Source organism: Benincasa hispida, chromosome 4, assembly GCF_027475165.1.
Source record: "Benincasa hispida cultivar pf3 chromosome 4, pf3_genome.v1.1, whole genome shotgun sequence".
Classification (NCBI taxonomy): domain Eukaryota; kingdom Viridiplantae; phylum Streptophyta; class Magnoliopsida; order Cucurbitales; family Cucurbitaceae; genus Benincasa; species Benincasa hispida.
Window position 1 is genome coordinate 10467797 of NC_143481.1, and position 20131 is coordinate 10487927.

The window sequence follows — 20131 nt, forward strand, 5'->3', positions numbered from 1 at the left end:
CCAACTAAGCTACTGTGAAAAAGTAATCAACAAATTTAATATGATTAATGCAAAACCAGTCACCATACCAATTGCTACTCATTTTAAACTTTCCTCAAAAAACTCACCAAAAGAAACAAACATAGAACATTTGACTCAAATGCAATCAATTCCTTATAATCAAGCAGTATGGAGTCTAATGTACTTAATGATATCTACTAGATCAGACCTATCATACAACACTAGTCTAGTCAGTAGATACATGTCTAACTTGGAAAAAGACATTGGGAAGCAACAAAATGGATTTTAAAATATCTAATTTGGTTTAAACAGTCGAAATTAACATATCAAAGTACTAATGAATCAAATTTAGAGCTATATGGACATGTTGATTCAGCTTTTGTTGGTGAACAAGACAAAAGAAGATCTCTAACAGGCTATCTATTTTTATTTGGCCCTAATTCGTTGTGTTGGAAAGCAAATTTACAGTCAATCACAGAATTGTCAACCACAGAAGCAGAGTACATGGTTTTATCAAAAGCAATAAAGGAAGCACTGTGGTTAAAAGAATTGATGAAGAACTTTGGTATTAATCAAACAGTAGTAAAAATCTACTGTGATAACCAAAGTGCCATTCACCTTTCCAAAAACCCTCAGTATCATTCAAGGACCAAACACATCGACATCAAGTATCATTTTGTAAGAGAGGAATAGAGAAAGGAGAAGTCGGGGTCCTAAAAGTTCATACCACCGAAAACACAGCCGATATGCTTACCAAACCTGTGAGTAAACTCAAGCTTGCAAACTATCTTGGTCAGATCGGGTTTCTACTTTCTGAAAAAAGGTGAAGACATGTTAAATCCGAAAGGAGAAGAGCTTGCATGTTGAGCTTAAGGTGGAGATTTGAAGAATATAAACTCAACATTCAACATTCAAGAACTATTTCACATTTCTTTAACTTTTACAGTTAGTTATTATAACTACTTGTATTATAAATTAGTATAAATACTCATCATTTACAAATTTTGTAGATACAACATACATAGCTTCAAGAAGAACTTGAAAAATCTGTAAAAGAAAGAATCTGTGACTTAGCTCTTAATGAAATCTCTCTCCTTCCCGTGGACGTAAGCTTCAATAAGCCGAACCACATATATCGTTGTGCATCTCCTTCCATTTTTTCTCATCGTCTACACGATTGAATGGTTGTTCACTATTTTCTTCTTCCATCGTCTACACGATTGCATGTTCGTTCTCCATTTTCTTCTACCATCGTCTATACGATTGCATGATTCTTCCATCGTTTACTCAAAGTAGTCGCACAGATCAATCAAGGAGACATTAGGGTTAGATGAAAGTGTAAAGAATTCAGAAGGCAAAGAATGAGAGAATCAAAGAGTAAAAGAGAGAGAAAGAAAATTAATTCTGCATTAAACACCCATCAGAAAAAGTATTTCTTTCATTTTTCCATCAGACAAAGAGCAGTGTAAGGCATCAGCTAGAAAATCGTGAGCATTTAATAGCCAAGTTTTCTACCAAATCAAAGTAATTTTGGGGTAAAAGAACTGGGCTCACATTTGGATCAGCAAAGAAAGGTCTCACAAGTATTTCATCATCTGGGCTGAATTCATCAAATATACAAAAGCAAACCCAACATCACATGTGTCAAGTATTCACAATTTATTTACAGATAAGTACTACATTGTAATTACTTGACTTCATATTAGTAAAAATATCTTTCTCGGGCTCACTACCTCCCAAACATAGATGGTATATCGACGAACTGGATTACCAAATCATGTGTGTTATCTCATTAAAGTTTTCACTATGTTTTGGTATTGGTCTTTGGAAGTGATAGAAGATTGTGTATAACACTCTCATACATTGTGTGATAGATCACTTTATTTTTGAAATATAATAATAATAAGAAGAAGAAGGTGTGAAAGAAAGAAAGTGGTGGATGAAAGTGGGGAGTAAGGACCACAAACAAAATGATAGCAAAATTTAATTCATAGTTGAGCGTGTGATTCAGTCATTCCTCCAATTACAAACTCAAACCTCTGCCTGAATCCCTGACCTTGCTGTCACCTTCTTCCGCACGAGTAATCTCACAACCACCAATTATTAATATCTACAATATATCCTTCATATTCCTTTTGTACTTATTTCTCTTCAAATATATACTAATATCACCTTTCACATTCTTATTTCTTTAACTATTTTGTGTAGTGATTTTGTGGTCCCTTTCCTTCTTTTCTGCATGCTGCTCTCCACATTTTTCTGTACTTATTTTCTAATTTATTATCATAAATTCTGCTTCTGCACTCTTCATTATTATTTCCCCATGCCATTTCCCTATTGGGAACCCATTGTTATGTGTGTATTATTCTCTTCCAATCTTTTCAAATGTCCTCTTTTAACTTTTTTTTAAGGCAGAAAACACAAATTAATTACATCCTAACCTCTTCGTTAAGGATGAAGGAGAGGATACTGTCTACAAAAATATATTTCTTAATATAAAATTGACAAATAAAGAAAGAAAAAAAAACGTAAATTTACTTGGTTAACTAATAATGTGTTACCTATGTCCATCGACAGAGAGAGACAACAATTATATTAACATAAATAAATATCAGATAATACAGATTGAGGTAGTACAAGGGTTAGAGTTTATATTTACATAGCGTATCTCTCAAGGCTCATTCATTCAGAGCGTCAAACAACGGAATTAAGGTATATTCTAACGTCATTTACAGATCAAAGAACAATCTTGAGTGGATACCAAAACTACGATAATATGAACCGCTATCTAACGTCATTAAGAGCATCAAACAACACATTTAAAGTATTCTAACATCATTTACAGATCAAAGAACAATTTTGAATGAATGCTAAAAACTGCGAGATTGTTCTTGATCTCTCAAATAATTAATGTGACAAAAACCCTAAATATTAACAACAATTCCAACAACAAAAACAAAAAAGGAATGTCACCTTGATGAGGGCACAATTTTAACATAAGAAAAAATGTTTTTTTGTCAAGAAGCTTGATAGAAACAAAAAGAATATCGGAGTTGTTTGAACTTTGAATAGAAATTTGAAGATAGGGGCAGCTAGGTTGCTACCTAGCTCTAGCTAAGTTAGCCCTAGATCATGTTTTTACAGACAGTATGATGACAAATATTACTAGGTAACCTCAAACTTTTGTTTTTTCTTGCCCCCAAATTCCTTCTCTATATCCTAATTCTTACTGTTTTTTCTAATTAATCTGCTCATCACTTTCTTCTTTCATTCTTCTTCGTCTTCTTCTCTTTTCTCTCTGGACCACAACAAACCTTCATTAGCTGCTTTCTGACGTGGGAAGCACTTGCCCAGCCGTCTCACCCATTTTCTCTTTTGTCATCATGAAAAATTCAAAATTTATACGACGACTCTCCACCACCACACGTATCTTCATCGGAATATTATTATGCATAACAAAGTTTTATACCAATGAACATAATTTTCTTTCGTCTAGATTAAAAGTGTAGAGCATTTAACATTTTTCGAGCAGTTTGAATTATTATCGAAGTATGTGATAGTCACGTATCATATTTTCATACCTTTTCTCGATTTAGAAACAACCCTAGTCATTTATTTGAAATATTAATATGTGGGCATACATGAATAGTCCAAAGTTTTGATCTTTTTTGTCATCTCATGTAGTTCTTCTTCTAGACTTTCTATGAGAAGTTAGGATTGATTATAGGAATTCGAGACTTTTAAATTAAACAATATGAGTTCAATTATAGAAACTCGAGCTTCCATGCGCCGCGTTGCTCTTTCCCTCCTTCAAAAAAGAAAAGAAAACCTTCCTTTTTTATCTTAAAACACATAAAAAAACCCTAAAGTCACAAACTTTCTTCCAAAACCCTAAATTATTGAGTACAAAATGAAGAAGAACACAAACCCCATTTCCACTACCACCTCCACCAAGCGCTCAAAGATGAAATCTTGCACCAATTCCCTTTGTTTCTTTTGCTTAATGAAAGAAACCCATTTGGCAACAAGAAGAGCTGGATTAAAGAAATGTTTCAATGAGTTACCTTATAGAGATGACCATGAGCATGTTCTTGTTCTAAGTGCACTTTGGCACATAGCCATGGCTCAACCAAATGACAAGGAATATCCTTCTCTTGGTGTGTTTGAATGCATGGCAAATTTGATCCAAAGAGGCCTCAAGGACAAAAATTGGCTTCTTAGAGGTCAAAACATTTACATTCCATATTATGCAGCTCATGTCATTGGTTCTTACACCATGCACAAGGCAGAGTTTGCAGAGAAAGCAGTAAAATCAGGAGTGATTCCACCATTAATGGAGCTTTTGAGAGGAAAAATGAGTTGGGTTGAACAAAGAGTTACTGTTAGAGCACTTGGTCATCTTGCTAGTTACAACTCAACTTTTGAAGCACTTGTTGAATATCAAGAAGAAATTGTCAAATCAGCGATGGAGATTGCATGTTCTTGTCTTGATTTAGTGTATGAAAGTTTTGTAGGATCAAGTGAAGAAAATAGAGAGAAATATCATAGAGATTTGCTTACAAGAGGAGTTGGTGGGAGAGAGATTGAGGATAGAAAAGCAGAGGAATGGGCTAGTCAACTTCAATGTTGGTGTCTTCATTTGGTCAAATGTTTTGCTTCTAAAGGGAAATGTTTGAATCTCATTTGCAACAATAACCCCATTTTCTTAAAGGATTTATGTGGAATGTGGGGTGGATTGTCAAATTACACTTCAACTGGTGGAGTTGGGCTCATAAGAATCTTGAGTTACAATAAAGCTTCAAGGAAGTTCATCGCTGAATCCAAAGAAATAATTCAGACACTTTGTAATTTGTCAAGATCTTCAGATGATTGGCAATACATTGGCATTGAATGTCTTCTACTTCTTCTCAAAGACCCACAAACCAGGTACAAAGTCATTGAAATTGCTGCCTTTTATCTCATAGATTTGGTGGAAATCAGAACACTTGGAGATAAAACAGATATTAATCTAGGTGAATCCATCACACAAGCTCTCCTATTAGATTACAAACAAATGGAAACCAAATATTTCAAGAACAACAATCAAAATCTCCAAAGGGTTTTAAGAGAAATATGGGATCTTAAAGTGGAGAGGAAAAGGAAAGAGACATTGTTGAGTGATGAGAGGCTTGAAGAGAAGAAAGCATCAGTGAATCTCATAAAACAACAAGCAAATGAACTGTTTAGATTGGGAGAAATAAAGGGAGCTTTAAGAAAATACAAAGAAGGATTAGATTTGTGTCCATTGAAGTTGAGAAAACAGAGAATGGTACTTCATAGCAACAAATCACAATGCCATTTGTTGTTAAGGGAAGCAGATGCAGCCATTAGTGAATCAACTAGAGCTTTATGTTACTCAAATCCAACAAATTCTCATAGTAAAAGCTTGTGGAGAAGATCACAAGCTTATGACATGAAAGGATTGGCAAAAGAGAGCTTGATGGATTGCATAATGTTTGTCAACGGTGGAATGAAGATGGATGAGGCTGCAAATAAGAGAATCAAGATTCCATATCATGCAGCAAGAATGATTAGCAAACAGATGGAGGCAACATGGCTTTTTGCAACAGCTAGATTAAAGAAATTGGCTTCAACAACAACTCAAGTGAAAAAAGCTGAAGATTCTTCTAAAAACAGCAGTGAGGGGAATGGAAACATCATCAGAACAACCATGACTACATAAACAATATTCATGTCAGGTACCCCAACTTAGTTTTTTAAATATATAATATGTCCAAGTTTCATTCTAAAACTTTTAGAGTAATCTATTATTATTAACATGGATTTTATAAACTTTTATCTTTCAAATATATTGAATTCCATCATTCATGTTTAAAGTAAATATGATGTGATGATCTTGTGGGGGAAAAAGGAATAAGTTGGGTTAAACCCTACTAAATTAAGTAAACAAAACATCCACTCCATCATGATTCCATATTCAAAATAGGAAGAAACTTCACCATTTGGATAAGATATATGAGTTATTTTCTTTATTGTCAATTAATTTTAAGATATATAAAACCTTCATGTTTGTCTAATATTACATCATAGTCCATGAAATTACCTAAATGGATATTCGGAAAAAAATTGACTCAAGAATAGTAAATCCAAAGATTATCTCAAGATATTTTCATTTTATGTTTGGTTTCTGTAATCAAGGGCTAAATAAACTAATAAATTTTATTTTATGTTTGGTATGATTTTGAAATAACCTAATTGTAAACTAATCCAAAATTAGAGTCTAATTTAAAAAAACCCATTACACATGTTCAATCACATGAGAAAAGAACTATATATAGTGGTAAAAAGTTGATGGCTTTTGCCAAAGATTGCTAAGAGAGAGTCTACAGATCCATATCCATGTAGGGTTTCTGTAATCAAGGGCTAAATAAACTAATAAATTTTATTCTATGTTTGGTATGATTTTGAAATAACCTAAATGAAAATTGATGTTTGATGTGTTATATGGAAAATTGACAAAAATAATTCTTTACAAATTTTATTTTGTAAATTTGGCCCATTTTTAAAAATACTGTTTTTTTTTTAACCTTACACATTTTCAAACAAGGTAAAATTACTATACTACCCTTGAGATTTCAAAATCACAACCCATTCTATTCACAATCTCCATTCCAATCGTTTGACCCTTTCCATTTTCCCTTCAATTTCTACCATTTTCCACTCCTTGCAATTTTTTCTTTCTATTTGAAGATAATTACGCATTTTTCATCTAATCAGGTTTGAATTTTACCATTTTCGCTCATTGTTAATTTTTCTGAGATACTGAAAAATGATTGTTTTAAATCAATGTTTTGAGATCTGCCATGTTTAGCATGTAAGTATATTTTATCTTTTTTAGGTTTTGAGATATGCCATTTGTGTGATATTTCTTCTGTTTGAGAAATCTTTTTGCATTAGAACATCATTTTCGACGTTATATGAACTATTTGAACCCAAAAAGTTAAAATTTTTTCCCAAAAAAATCGAACCTTTATTTTCTGGAAAACTGTTCCTACTCGGCCCAGACTTCATACGAGCCTAACTAGGTATGGTACCGAGTGAGACAAATGAAAAGATGGGGAGGAAAGTTGGGCGCCTACCCGCTGGGTTTCATACGAGTGTAACCAGGTGTAGGATCAGGAATCAAGCGTAGGAAGCGGGACCGAGACTGGGAAAGGGCATAGAGGGGCAGGACTGGGAATTGGGCGTGGGGGATGGGACCATGTGTGGAGTGAGGGAGTATACTATTTTTTGTCTCGGTCTCATACCCAGATGGGCATATTTCAGTCAATTTCAATTATGGATTTTAGCTCGATCCATTACCTAGTCAGGCCGGTCTAAGAGTTTTTTTAATTATTATTTAATATCCAAGGTGTTTGTGTTGACTATTAATTTATTCTCAATATGTTGGGTTGGCTTTCAATTTATTTATTTGATGAAAATGTAGGTTATAATAGAAGTGAAAATGAACCTTTACGTCAAGTTGATTTCGTGCCTTAACAACATGAGAGTAGTGAGTACGGTATGTTCGCGTGTAACTTTTTCGAATTTGATGTAACCTGGTCCAAAATAGACACCTTAACACAAGATAGAATGACATTCGTAGACAAAATATCATTCAGATTTAGGCAAATAGAGAATTGTTTAAGTTTGTAAACTTTTTTTTTTTTTTTTTGTAATTAATGGTTCAAGTGATGAATAAAACTCTATAGTTGGCTTAATGTGTTTTGTTATGTAAAACATGTAAAAGATATTACGTGTTTTTTTTTAAAGTACTTTATGTTATGTAAAACCATCATGAAAAATATACATAATTTTCGGTTGGGTCCATGCATGTAGGCGTCAATTCTCAGTCGGGTCATGTAAACTTTTTCATGAAAAATACACGTAATTTTCGGTCGGGTCCATGCATGTAGGCATCAATTCCTAGCCAGGTCGGGTTCATGAACATTCAAGATGCACGTAATTCCCAGTCGGGTCCATGCATGTAGGCACCAATTCTCGGTTGGGTCATGTAAACTTTTTTCATGCAAAATACATGTAATTCCCTGCCAAGTCTATTCATGTAGGCGCCAATTTCCGGTCGAGCCAGGTTCATGAATATTCAAAATGTTGAGGTTGATGCTCTAAATCTCGTAGGATTCTTTAGTTTGTAAACCTTGTATGAATAAACTTTTTATGTGATTAATAATATATGATATTTTTATTCACTTTGTCTATAAAATATGTGATACTTTAGTTGCATTAACCACGAACTAATAAACAAACACCCAAGGTTATCATTGTAACTTAAACATGTATGTGGAGACATACAGGTGGATCATGTTTAAGTGATAACCTAAATGGTCTATAGTATATGGATAAGGCTGGGTACCTTATCCTAGTGACACTACGAGTATGACCTGCCTTGTAGGTATTACAAATGTTGTAAAGTGCTACAAATGATTTGATCCTGATCATTCATGTGTTAGACATGTGAGTGGGGATATTCTATATAACGGAGTTTGTATAAGACCGAACCACAAAATGTTTATCCTCATTATATAACACCGTTCATAATAGAGACTTTTATTTCACTACGATGAACATAAGTGACATGACCTTAATCCTGAGTGAGTTATGAACTCCTGCCTATGAGGACGGTTCTTTGATTTGTATGGGTGAAAGTGGCCAGATAGTCGACTCAACAAGCCTACCATTTTGGGGATTCGTCTAATTGGAGAGCTGAGAACACAGCTACACAAGATGAAATTCACTCCTTTCCTGAAGCAGAGATAAGTAGATAAATTGCTCCCTTAAGAGCTACTTCCGGGTTTTGAACAATGTGGTGTCACACCCTCTCTTGGCCCGAGAAGAGTTTAGTCATAGTGGGACTATGATCTATTGTTAATTAGAGGGATCGGTGGTACTTAAGAAGTTAGATATAACTATAGGGACAAAATAGTAATTTGGCCCAACTGTACTTACGAGCAATTTGTGAAGGGTCATCGTACTATTGATTGGTTATATCCAATGGACATAGAAATATATCTGTAGTGCGAAGAGTGCAGTTATCGATCTTTAGTGGTGCCCGATAGTACATTAATAGTAATGTGGTGCCACGGATGGTGGATAATGTAATTAAAGAGTTTAATTAATTATTCACATACCATTGGAGGTTCAAGCTACATGTCCATAAGGTCCCCTTGATAGCTCAAAAGGATTTAGTTGAGAATCAATTTTTGAGTTAATTTGAATTGTTCAAATTAATAATAGGGAATTTAATTATATATGATATAATTAAATTGATTCACTTATATATGATATAATTGTTATAATGTATTTGATACATTATTGTTTAGTTGGAGGAAATAAATATTTGAATGAGATTCAAATAGTTATTAAAATTTAATATAAATATGATTTATATTAAATGCCATAAAGTAGAGGAAAAAAACTATAGTTTATATTGTATATGATACAATATTAAAACTATAGATTATATGTTATATTTGATATAACATATAGTTTAATATAAATAAGATATGATAAGTTAGTTATCATATTTATTTATATAATATTATTATTTTGGATAATAATTCATATTTTCTCTCCAACCATGGTTAAGTAGTTTTATGGCAAATGGAATAAAAGAATTTATTTTCTTTTCTTCCTACTTATGTTAAGAACTACACAATTGAAAGCTTTACTATACGATAAAAAAAAATACACAGAATCGTTCTGAGTATTCTTAATCTTCTTCCTCCTTCAACTCAAACTCGCCATCCTAACCAAAATAGTCAACTCCTGGAGTATATCGAAGGCTCCTAGTAGTTGTGTCTTCTTGGTTTTGGTTCGTGAGGTTCTTGAAAAAAGTCTTCAAGGGTTGTTGTGTTCGAGTTCATGACAGTTCAAGGGATTTACACGAAGAATCTTTCTTCAAAGGTAGTATCCCTTTTTTCTTTATAATATGCATGTTGTAATTTACTATTGAATGAATATGTTGAATGTTCACTATAAATTTGTTTTCCAATCAAAATGGAACTTGGATGATCCGCTTCCGTTCAAGGATCTCTTTAAAACGAGTTCCTTCAATTTGTATCAGAGCCAGGTTAGCGTTCTGATTCCAAATTCAGTTTCTGTATTGAAATCGTTTACAGTAATGGTGGGTTTTAAGTTCAGCATTGCATTTAAATGTTAAATGTATGTGGATGGTTGTTGATGGATGTTTCAGGGTAGTAATCTCTGTTTATGGCTATCTGTTTAAATTACAAAGTTAATTTGTAAGGGCCCCTGCGTTTTTAGGCATTAAACTTACAATCGAGTCTATATTCGTTTAGTTTTGAGTTGTTCGTAAAACTTCAGAAGAAAGGTTGTAGTGCGTTTCAATGGAGAAGACGAAACGAAGGCTGCATCGTATAGCTGGAGCTAAACGATCGTTAGATTTTGTTATGCGTTCGTGTAGAGTTTTCTACACAATCGTGTAGCATCTGCTAAATGATCACATAGCTAATGCTACGCGATCTTGTAGAGTTTGTAATTCAAGGGAGTAACATTTGTTTTCCCCTTTTGTCTCTTTTAGATGATAGTTATAGGATTATGTGGGTAATATGAAAAAAAAAAAAAAAAATCTCATTTTAAATACTTTACTTTACCATTTTCTTAATAAAATTAAAAATCTATTCAATTTGGTTTTCTACATTTTATCTAAATTTAAAAAAAAATCATGTTATCTAAAAATTAAAAATTAAAAATATCAAATCAAAATAAGATTTCAAATGTAAATTTGTTCTATAAATAACTTTATTAAACCTTCGTCCACATGAATTTGGTTTCAAATTTGGATTTTATTTGATATTTTTAATAAAAAATCTATCAAATTTGATTTTTCACATTTTTTCTAAATTTAAAAGAAAATATCTTGTTATCTAAAAATTAAAAATAAAAAAGTAAATCAAATAAAGATTTCAAATCTAAATTTATTCTATAGATAAGTAAGTTAAACCTTCATCCACGTGGATTTAGTCTCAAATTTGGATTTTATTTGATTTTTTTAATAAAAAATCTATTAAATTTGGTTTTTCACGTTTTTTCCTGAATTTAAAAGAAAAACTCATGTTATCTAAAAATTAAAATTAAAAATAAAAAAATCAAATAAAATTAAGTTTCAAATCTAAATTTGTTCAATAAATAGCTAGATAAAACCTTCATCCACGTGTCTTTGGTTTCAAATTTGGGTTTTTTATTTTTTTAATTAAAAATCTACCCAATTTGATTTTTCACATTTTTTTTTCTAAATTTAAAAGAAAAAATCATGTTATCTAAACATTAAAAAAAAAAAAAAATCAAATCAAATTAAGATTTCAAATCTAAATTTTTCTATAAATAACTAAATTAAACTTTCAATTTGCATCAAATATTTTTTTATTTTCTTCTTTACATTTTAGCTTTAACTTGTTCTCCCTAATTTTTTAAAGATTTTTTTTGTAGCATTGTATAATATATATTTTAATTTGCTTCATCACATTCCCATATTTTTGTGTTGTTTTTTTATTCTTAGACATAGTCGACAATTTTTTCAATTTCAGGTATATGTTTTTTTTCAATTTTTTTTTTTCCTTTCTTCATTTAAGATTTTTTTAGTTTTTTTAACTTTTTATTTAATTTTTATTACTACTCTAAAAGTAAACATCTCAATTAAACTTTCATGTATTTATACCTCTCTTTTTCGTTTCTTTTAATAAAAAAATCCATTAACAATATGTGAAATCACATTTATTTTTCTCTTATTTAGCTTTTAGATTTTTTTTCCAACTCGATAGGTCACTTCTTTACCAATTTTTTATTTGTTTCTATATATATATATATATGTGAGTGTTGTCTATTTATTAAATTATAAATAATTGACTCATATCTTAATTATCAAATTTTGTAATTGACCGAGGTTTGAGATTTACTATTTCAAAATAACTACCTTAATCTTCAGGTAGACATAGATTGCAGTTAATAAAATAATTTTTTAAAATAAATTATTAAAAAATTTAAAATGAGTTATAATTTAAAGATGCAAACAAGCCTCTAGAATTGGATAAATAAATTTGTGGTTTTTTACAAAAATCTTATTTTAATAAAATTAAAATAAATGTGTTGATTTAAATTTTTTATCCTATTTTAATTTGTGTGGGAATAACATTTTTAATTAGGTTTTATATTTAAGATTTTTTTCTACTAAATTGTGATTAAAAATATTAAAATAATTCAAATGTTTATTTATTTATTGAATTAAAACAATATTTGGAATGAAAGAAATTAAAATACAATATTTGAAATTAAATAAATTCAATAATCAAATAATATTACATATTTAATTATTAAATTGAACCATATTTTGAACTAAATAAATTGAATCATTTTTAATGACACCTTCAACCTTTTTGCAACTAAAAAGACTAAACAGTATTTAGATAATTTTTTGAAATTAGAGATCTTTTTATCTCAAATTTGTAGGATGATATGGCAACTCTAGGGGTTTAATCTTAATTAATAAAAATCAACTAATTTAAACAACAAACTCATTTAAATAAATTCAACCCAAAATAGCCTAGTAATTAAAACAAATAAATTTAATCAAAAAGAGTCAAGTAATTAAAACTAACACTTTTGAATACCCAATTTGATTCTATTAAAAAGAGTGGTATGAGATAGGTAAAGATCAATTCAACCAACCTAAATAAATATTAAGCTACTAATTTAAAGAATTTGCAATTAATTTCATGTAATAAAATATAACAACAAATTAATTGCAAAATTAAAGTAAGAGAGGTAGAGAAATTAACACCGGGAATTTTAGGTTCAACACAATCGGGAAGCCTTTAACTCTTTCCACGGCTTAGAGTCGAATCGCTCCAATATAGAATAAACCCGATCATTTCTACCATTAAGGATCAATATGTTACAACGACTCTTTTTCCGAGATCAAGAGCAATTCTTACAAAATGTTTGTAAAAATAAAGAGCACATTTGACAAACTCTCTACAATAGTGAATTTACAAATTTTAGCTCATAACAAATTAATCTTCACAATGCATAATATATCTCTCTTAAGAATTAGATGGAAAAAAATGGAAGTAGAGAGAGAATGACATTGGTGACTTTGTGTTATGGAGGAAGAGTAAAATTGTTGTTATGATTTGGATAAGAAGATGAGTTTAAATAGAGAGAAAAAAGGTTGAAAACCACCTTTAATTTTGGCCATTAGATATTGGTAAAAAAAATCAATCATTGAGATAATTCCTTATTTTTAAGACAACTGGCGATTAGACACCAACAAAAAAATAATATTAAATTATTTTTCTCTTTTAAAAAAACCAATAAAAAGTAAAAACTCCCAATGTATTCAAAACTAAGCGTAAGACACAAAATAATATCAAACTCATTTTGTTTTTAAATCAATTTTCTTTTTAAAATCAATCCAATAATCAAAAGTCCACGTGTCGCTTCTCCATTGACACCTTTCAATTGGTTTATTTTGATGAAAAAACTTGTGCCACATCATTGGCTCGAGATTTTTTTATTTAAGTTTGTTTCGGTCATATCTTCTTCATTTGAACTTCATTTAAGTGATTCAAATTGCATTAGAATCGTTATTCCAAGCTCTACACAATAGATATTTTAAGACACTTGAATTGTTAATAAATAAAAGTATGTTTGTTTTTATCAAAATATTAATTAATTAATTAATTTGATATTAAAAGCCAAAAAGCCAACAATCTTCTCATTTTTTATGATGACAAACAAGTCAAGAAAAATGAAATGCAAAGAGATGTGTGATATAAAATATGAACTTGAATCTCAATCAACACACATATATAATTTTAATTCATTTGAACACGGAATATATTCAATAATAACATGCTTTCATTTTTCTTATTACCTTTCTCCCTTTTGGAATCAATCAAAAAAGGACAATTAAGAAAATAATCAAAAGTGTAAAAGCTTTCTTTAAAATATGAACACATAATTTTGCGTTTCTCCTCCTATTAACATGTCTTCTAAAAATAAGCAACAACGTTCTAAATTCAAGAGGCATAATATAAACTTTAAGACAAATTTATCCATTTTTTGAAATCAATTGAACACTCTCCTTAATAAAGGACAAAAAGACATTTAATGCATATCAACTTAAGGGTAGAAATATTTAATAAATTTTCCTATAAAATTTTATTCCAAAGACAATTACTCTCCCTAAAAGGATAAACAATATGCACAAGAGGCATCAATATATTAATATAGGAATCAATTTCATTCATACATAAAATACATAACTCCTCTTAAAATCAAGCAATCTCCTTCTAATGAGAAAAATCAATAAATACCAAGGAGATAAAATCATTCACGTAAATCAAACAATTGAGATACCATAATATCAAATATTATAACATAAATATCAATTATTGTAAAACAAATGATATCAAATAATAGCAAGGCCATATTAGCAAATCAATATAAGCATGGAAACAACACAAATAAATTTGTATCAATTTTGAACAATATGCTTCTGGGGATTCAAGAATGCAACAATTTTATGAATACGCCCCCATAGAAAAGAATTTAACAACTCTTAAAGAAAAATGCTCAATGATCAATTAACTTTAACATAGGACAAATAAAATACTCAAATTGTTTTTCATTCAACAATATAAACCATAGTATATGCATAGCTTCATGCTCAAAAGGTATTTAATAAAAACTCTAATCAATTTCATCCAAAGGATAATCAACATATTTCAAACTCAGTATCGTTTTAGCTCAAAACTTTTCAAGAAAAACACAATGATAGAGTAAAAATCTAATTCGTCAAAAATCCAAATTATAAGTAAAATAGATAAATACCAAATAGATAGATCTACATTCAATTCTCATGCCATTAAATCCAAACTTCAAAAAAAAAACAAAATAACATTCCAGAGATCTAATTTTCATGAAAATACTAGAAGAATAATTATCTCAATAATTAAAAATATAAAATTACCAAAAAAAAAACTATTTTCCTTTGTTAGATTCAAGCAAGCCATAAAAGTTGCTATAACTTAAATTAGTTCCCCATTTGAAGTCCAAGTAACAATTGCTTCTTGAATCATACCTATAAGGAAAACTCAAACAAAATATTTTGATACCCATTTCTTGGGTCCTTCATTGTTAGTGAGCAAAAACTTTGGAACCCATTTAAAATTAGTTTTAAAATTATTAGTATTCATCTTCAAGAAACAACAAGTATGATATTTAGGACCAATTTTACCACAAGAATAACAAGTGATGTTAGGCAATAATTTCTTTTTAACTAATTGATTTTTCACAATATTATTCTGAAATTATTTCTTGGAACATCTTTCAATTTAAAATAATTTGGTCTAATATGACCTTTAACTCCACAAAAATAATAAGTAGGTACAAATTTTAATTTCACCCAGATATCTCTAGCCTTTTCATGTCTATGGCACAAATTTAACACTATTCATGCAAGTAATTTTGGCATGGGAATGTTTAGATATAAACTTTGATTTTTCAAGCATAGGCCTAGCTTTTTCATGTTCAGTCACAAAATTCACATTATAGGCACATTTTGATCTAACGTGAAATTGTTTAGCAATAATTTTTGAATTTTCATGGACATGTCTAACTTTTTCATGCTTTGACACAAATTTAGTTTCAACAAAATTAAACACTAGTAAAACATTTTTAGACATAGAAGAGATGGAACAATTTTCATTCACATAGCCTAGTCTCTTTTTGTCATTACAAAGTTTAGCCGTCAATAATTTTATCTGACTTTTGTGCATTTATAGTCAATTTCTTTATGACTCTTTTGCAATTTCAATCTCTTTATTAGTCAGCAATTCTTTCTCTTTAAACATATGAAAAAGATTGTTTTTCTCATCAACATCAAATTCAAGAAATTTAATCTTGTCAACAAGAGAAATTTTCTCATTTTCTAATGCTATATTGCTAATTTCCAAATCAATAATTTTATTTTTCAAACTAGCAATTTCATCACTTAATTCCAAAGACAAAGGTTCGATTTTCTCATTTTTGTTTCTCAAGTCATTCACTTCAAGTTTCAATTCACATGACAAAGATTTTAATTCATCATTTTCTTTTTCAAGAAACTTGATTCTATTATTTCATTACATTTTGATCACTACAACAATCAAAAACTTTACTATGTAACAATACATTAGTAGCTCCATTTTTCAAGCATGTGTTTTCATCCATCAAAGTTTTATTCTCAATAGTCAAGACTTTATACTTTGATAATTTTACATATTTAAAGCCAAGTTTTTCTAAATCATGTTGCATTCTTTTAAAAGCATCATATAATTCATCATAAGATGGTGATTTGTGACTTACCTAATCTTCTTCGGACTCATCACCAAAGTCATTTTTCGAATGAGTCATCAAGCATAAAGAAGACTTATCACATTTTTAGTTTTTCACTTTATAAAACTTTTATTGATTATTAGAATTATAATTCTCCTTCACATCAAATAAAACAATATTGTTTAGTATGAACATTATGCCAATTGAGTTATGCTCTTGTTGCCATCACATTTTGTTTTTCCAATGCACAATATATAATATTTATGGCATTAGCATTAAATGTAAGCAATTCATTGTTCAATTCCAATTTAGCTAAATCATGCTCACAAACATACAAAACATTGAAATCCATAGCAAACATAAATGTTTTCATTCTATTTTTCCATACATCATAATTTCTATTTTCATCAAAGAACTTAAGGTCTATCAACATAATTATTTTTTAAAGTTTCCATAAAACTTTAGCAATTAAGCTTTCAAATAATTTTTCAAAATATCAATTAGATACTTCAAGTACCAAAATAATATTAGAAAAACAATTTACGAACAAGAGCTACCCGCTCTTATGCTAATTGTAGGAGTAAGAAACTCAAATAATAGGTATCAATCTAAGTGATTTATGAAATTGTAGGATTGGTATGGGAGGGGTAAATAGGGTTTAATCTTAACTAATGAAAACTTTTTACTAATGTTTGCTCAATTAAACAAATTAACAAACTTTTTGCTAACAAGTAATTTAAACAATAAATTCAACCTAGTCAAGTAATTAAAACTAATACTTTTAAGCACTCAATTTGATTCTATTAAAAAGATTGGTATGAGATATATAAAAATCAATTCAACTAATCTAAATAATTAATTTAAGGAATAAATATTGCAATTAATTTCATACAATAAAATATAACATCAAATTAATTGCAAAATTAAAGTAGGAGAATGATAGAGAAATTAACATCAAAAATTTTATAGTAGTTCGACACAACCGACCTTCATCCACTTCCCAAGCTCCTCTTGGGTACTTCACTAGAAGTCTTTGACTCTTTCCACGGCTTAAAGTTGAACCGCTAAACGTTATTTTTTTTGGACGCAAGAACAAATCTAATCTTTTCCACGGCCGAGGATTGTTATAATGACTCTTTTTCAATGATCAAGAGCAACCCTTACAAAATGTTTGTAAAAATAAAGAGCACACTTGACAAACTCTCTATAAGAGTGAATTTACAAATTTTAGCTCACAACAAATTAATCCTCACAATACATAAGGTATCTCTCCCAAGAATTAGATGAAAAAAAAGAAAATTAAAGCTTAGAGAGAAAATAACAATGGTGGCTTTGAGTTATTGAGGAAGAGTAAAATTGTTGTTATGATTTGGAGAAGAAGATGAGTTTAAATAAAGGAAAAATTGTTGAAAACCACCTTTAATTTTGGCCATTGGATATTAATAAAAAAAATCAATAGTTGAGATAATTCCTTGTTTTTAAGACAACTGACCGTTAGATACGAACAAAAAAAATATTAAATTCTTTTTCTCTTTTAAAAAACCAACAAAAAGCAAAAATTCATATTGTGTCCAAAACTAATAATTAAACACAAATATAAAATAATATTAAATTTATTTTTCTTTTAAATCTAATTTCTTCTTAAAACCAATCAAGTAATCAAAAGTCCACCATTTGTTATTTCTCCATTTACTCCAAGTGACACCTTTCAATTAGTTCACTTTGATGAGAAAACTTATGCCAAGTCATCATCAACTCGAGATTTTTTTGTTAAGCTTATTTCAATCCTATCTTCTTCGTTTGAACTCTGATTTGAGTAATTCAAATTGCATTGGAACCACTATCTCAAGCTTTACATAATGGATATTTAAAACTAAGCAAGTTTGTTATCATCAAAATATTAATTAATTAAAATTAATTAATTTGATACTAAAGGCCAAAAAGCCAACAAAATTAAAAAAAATAATGAAACAATGCATAATAAATATATTAGTAGTATAAAAAATTCTCTAACCTATTGTGATTAATACCTATAAATTAAAGGTTAAAGATCATCGATCTCCTTTTTATATTGTCATAAAGCTTTTAAGTGAAATGAAAGTTTCAATCTGTTATTGGAATAAGTGAGAAAATTATATTATCTACTTTTCATAATTATTAATATTCATATACAAAGAAACAATTAAATTCATTACATGAACATAATGAACAATATTTAATAAAATTATATATAACTCTTATAAATCATGCTTAGGGACGTATTCTTAAAAATTAGTTATATAAAGTAACTTATTCCTAAAAATTTAGAGACTAAAAAGGTACATTTTAAAAATTCGGTGACTAAAAGCACCTATTCTAAAATGTTATGAATTAAAAAGATATGTTTTGGAAAAATCAAATACATCTCTTCTTCAAAATTTAGGGACTAAAAAGTATTTTGATCTAAATAGTACAGGTTCGTAAGATGAAACCAGAATAAAAAAAGAATAATTTTTTAGTACAAATCACAATAAGTTAGTTTAATTATGACCATAACCATTTTTGTAAAATAAAGTTAATGCAGATGAATTCATATTATAATGTATAAGAATTCATTTGCATCAACTTTTTTTTTAAAGAAAAAAATTGGCTATGGTCATACTAATCAATAATTGATTGGAAAAAAAGACCAAGAATTTAAAACACATGAAATAATAACATTTAGTAATTTTTAAATATATATATATATATATAATATAAGTGAAATGACTAATATTTAAAACAAAGTTCAAGAATTAAAACAAAATATTTAAAAGTGAAATGACTAATAAAATCTTTTTTTTAAAAAAAAATCCAACTTGTTTGAAGAATGTCTTCAAATCTTTCAGGTGTTTCCAATAATCTGGCATCTGGAAGCGTTACTTGTTTATATTGAAAATAAAATATATTAAAAACGTGTTTGTTAACCATTTGGTCTTTCATCTTTTAAAAAAATTAACTTATAAACACTAATTTTATATTTATGTATAGTTATTAAAATTAGATTATAAATTTAAGTGTTTCTTCAAGATACGTGAAAATCAAAATAGAGATAGAAAGGAAATAAACCTAACTTTAAAAAATAGAGAACAAAAAACAAAATCATTATCCTAATTTTTTCAGTTTCCTTCAGCTTCCACTTCTCATAGTATTTCCTGTGGATCCAAAATTGAAGAACGAAGCACCAACATTTTTTGGAAAGGAGTCTGGAAAGAGATTGAACCATATTAGAGTTAGGCTTAGCATTGATGGGGGAATTGGACAGTAATAATATGAACTAAGGGTGTTCAACAAATTCGATGATTCGAAAAAATCAATCAACCTAACCTAATTCCTGCAATTTAGGTTCGATTATCAACTAATTTGAGTTAAATTCAAATACATGAAAATTTTGTGGTTAAATTAATTCATGGATTCACCTAAAATAACCCAAATCAACCTCAACTTAATATCAACTTTAAATAATCCGATTAACCTGAAACAATCCAATCTGAATAGTTCATGATTGAATTGAGTTCATTTTTTAATAAAGATTATTTTGATTGAAGAAATTAACAAACCAAACAATTGGATTAGATTAAAAAGTCCTACAATCCACAGCACCCCTAGCTATGAACCAGAGCAAGAAGCTTGTGGGTTTCTGGAATTTACGAACTCTCTTTTAGTTGCTTGGATTAACCAGATGAAAGGCTATGGTAGTTATACACTTATTGGTGAA

The 20131-nt window shown here is 29.3% G+C and overlaps 1 protein-coding gene across 1 annotated transcript; it reads left to right on the plus strand.

Annotated features, from left to right (window-relative positions):
- Positions 1–2567: 2567 nt before the first annotated feature.
- Positions 2568–7701, plus strand: LOC120076487 (ARM-repeat/Tetratricopeptide repeat (TPR)-like protein). The gene is made up of 2 exons (XM_090312715.1): positions 2568–5738; positions 7487–7701. The coding sequence occupies exon 1, from the start codon at positions 3911–3913 to the stop codon at positions 5720–5722; it is 1812 nt and encodes a 603-aa protein (XP_090168841.1). The 5' UTR covers positions 2568–3910; the 3' UTR covers positions 5723–5738; positions 7487–7701.
- Positions 7702–20131: the final 12430 nt, after the last annotated feature.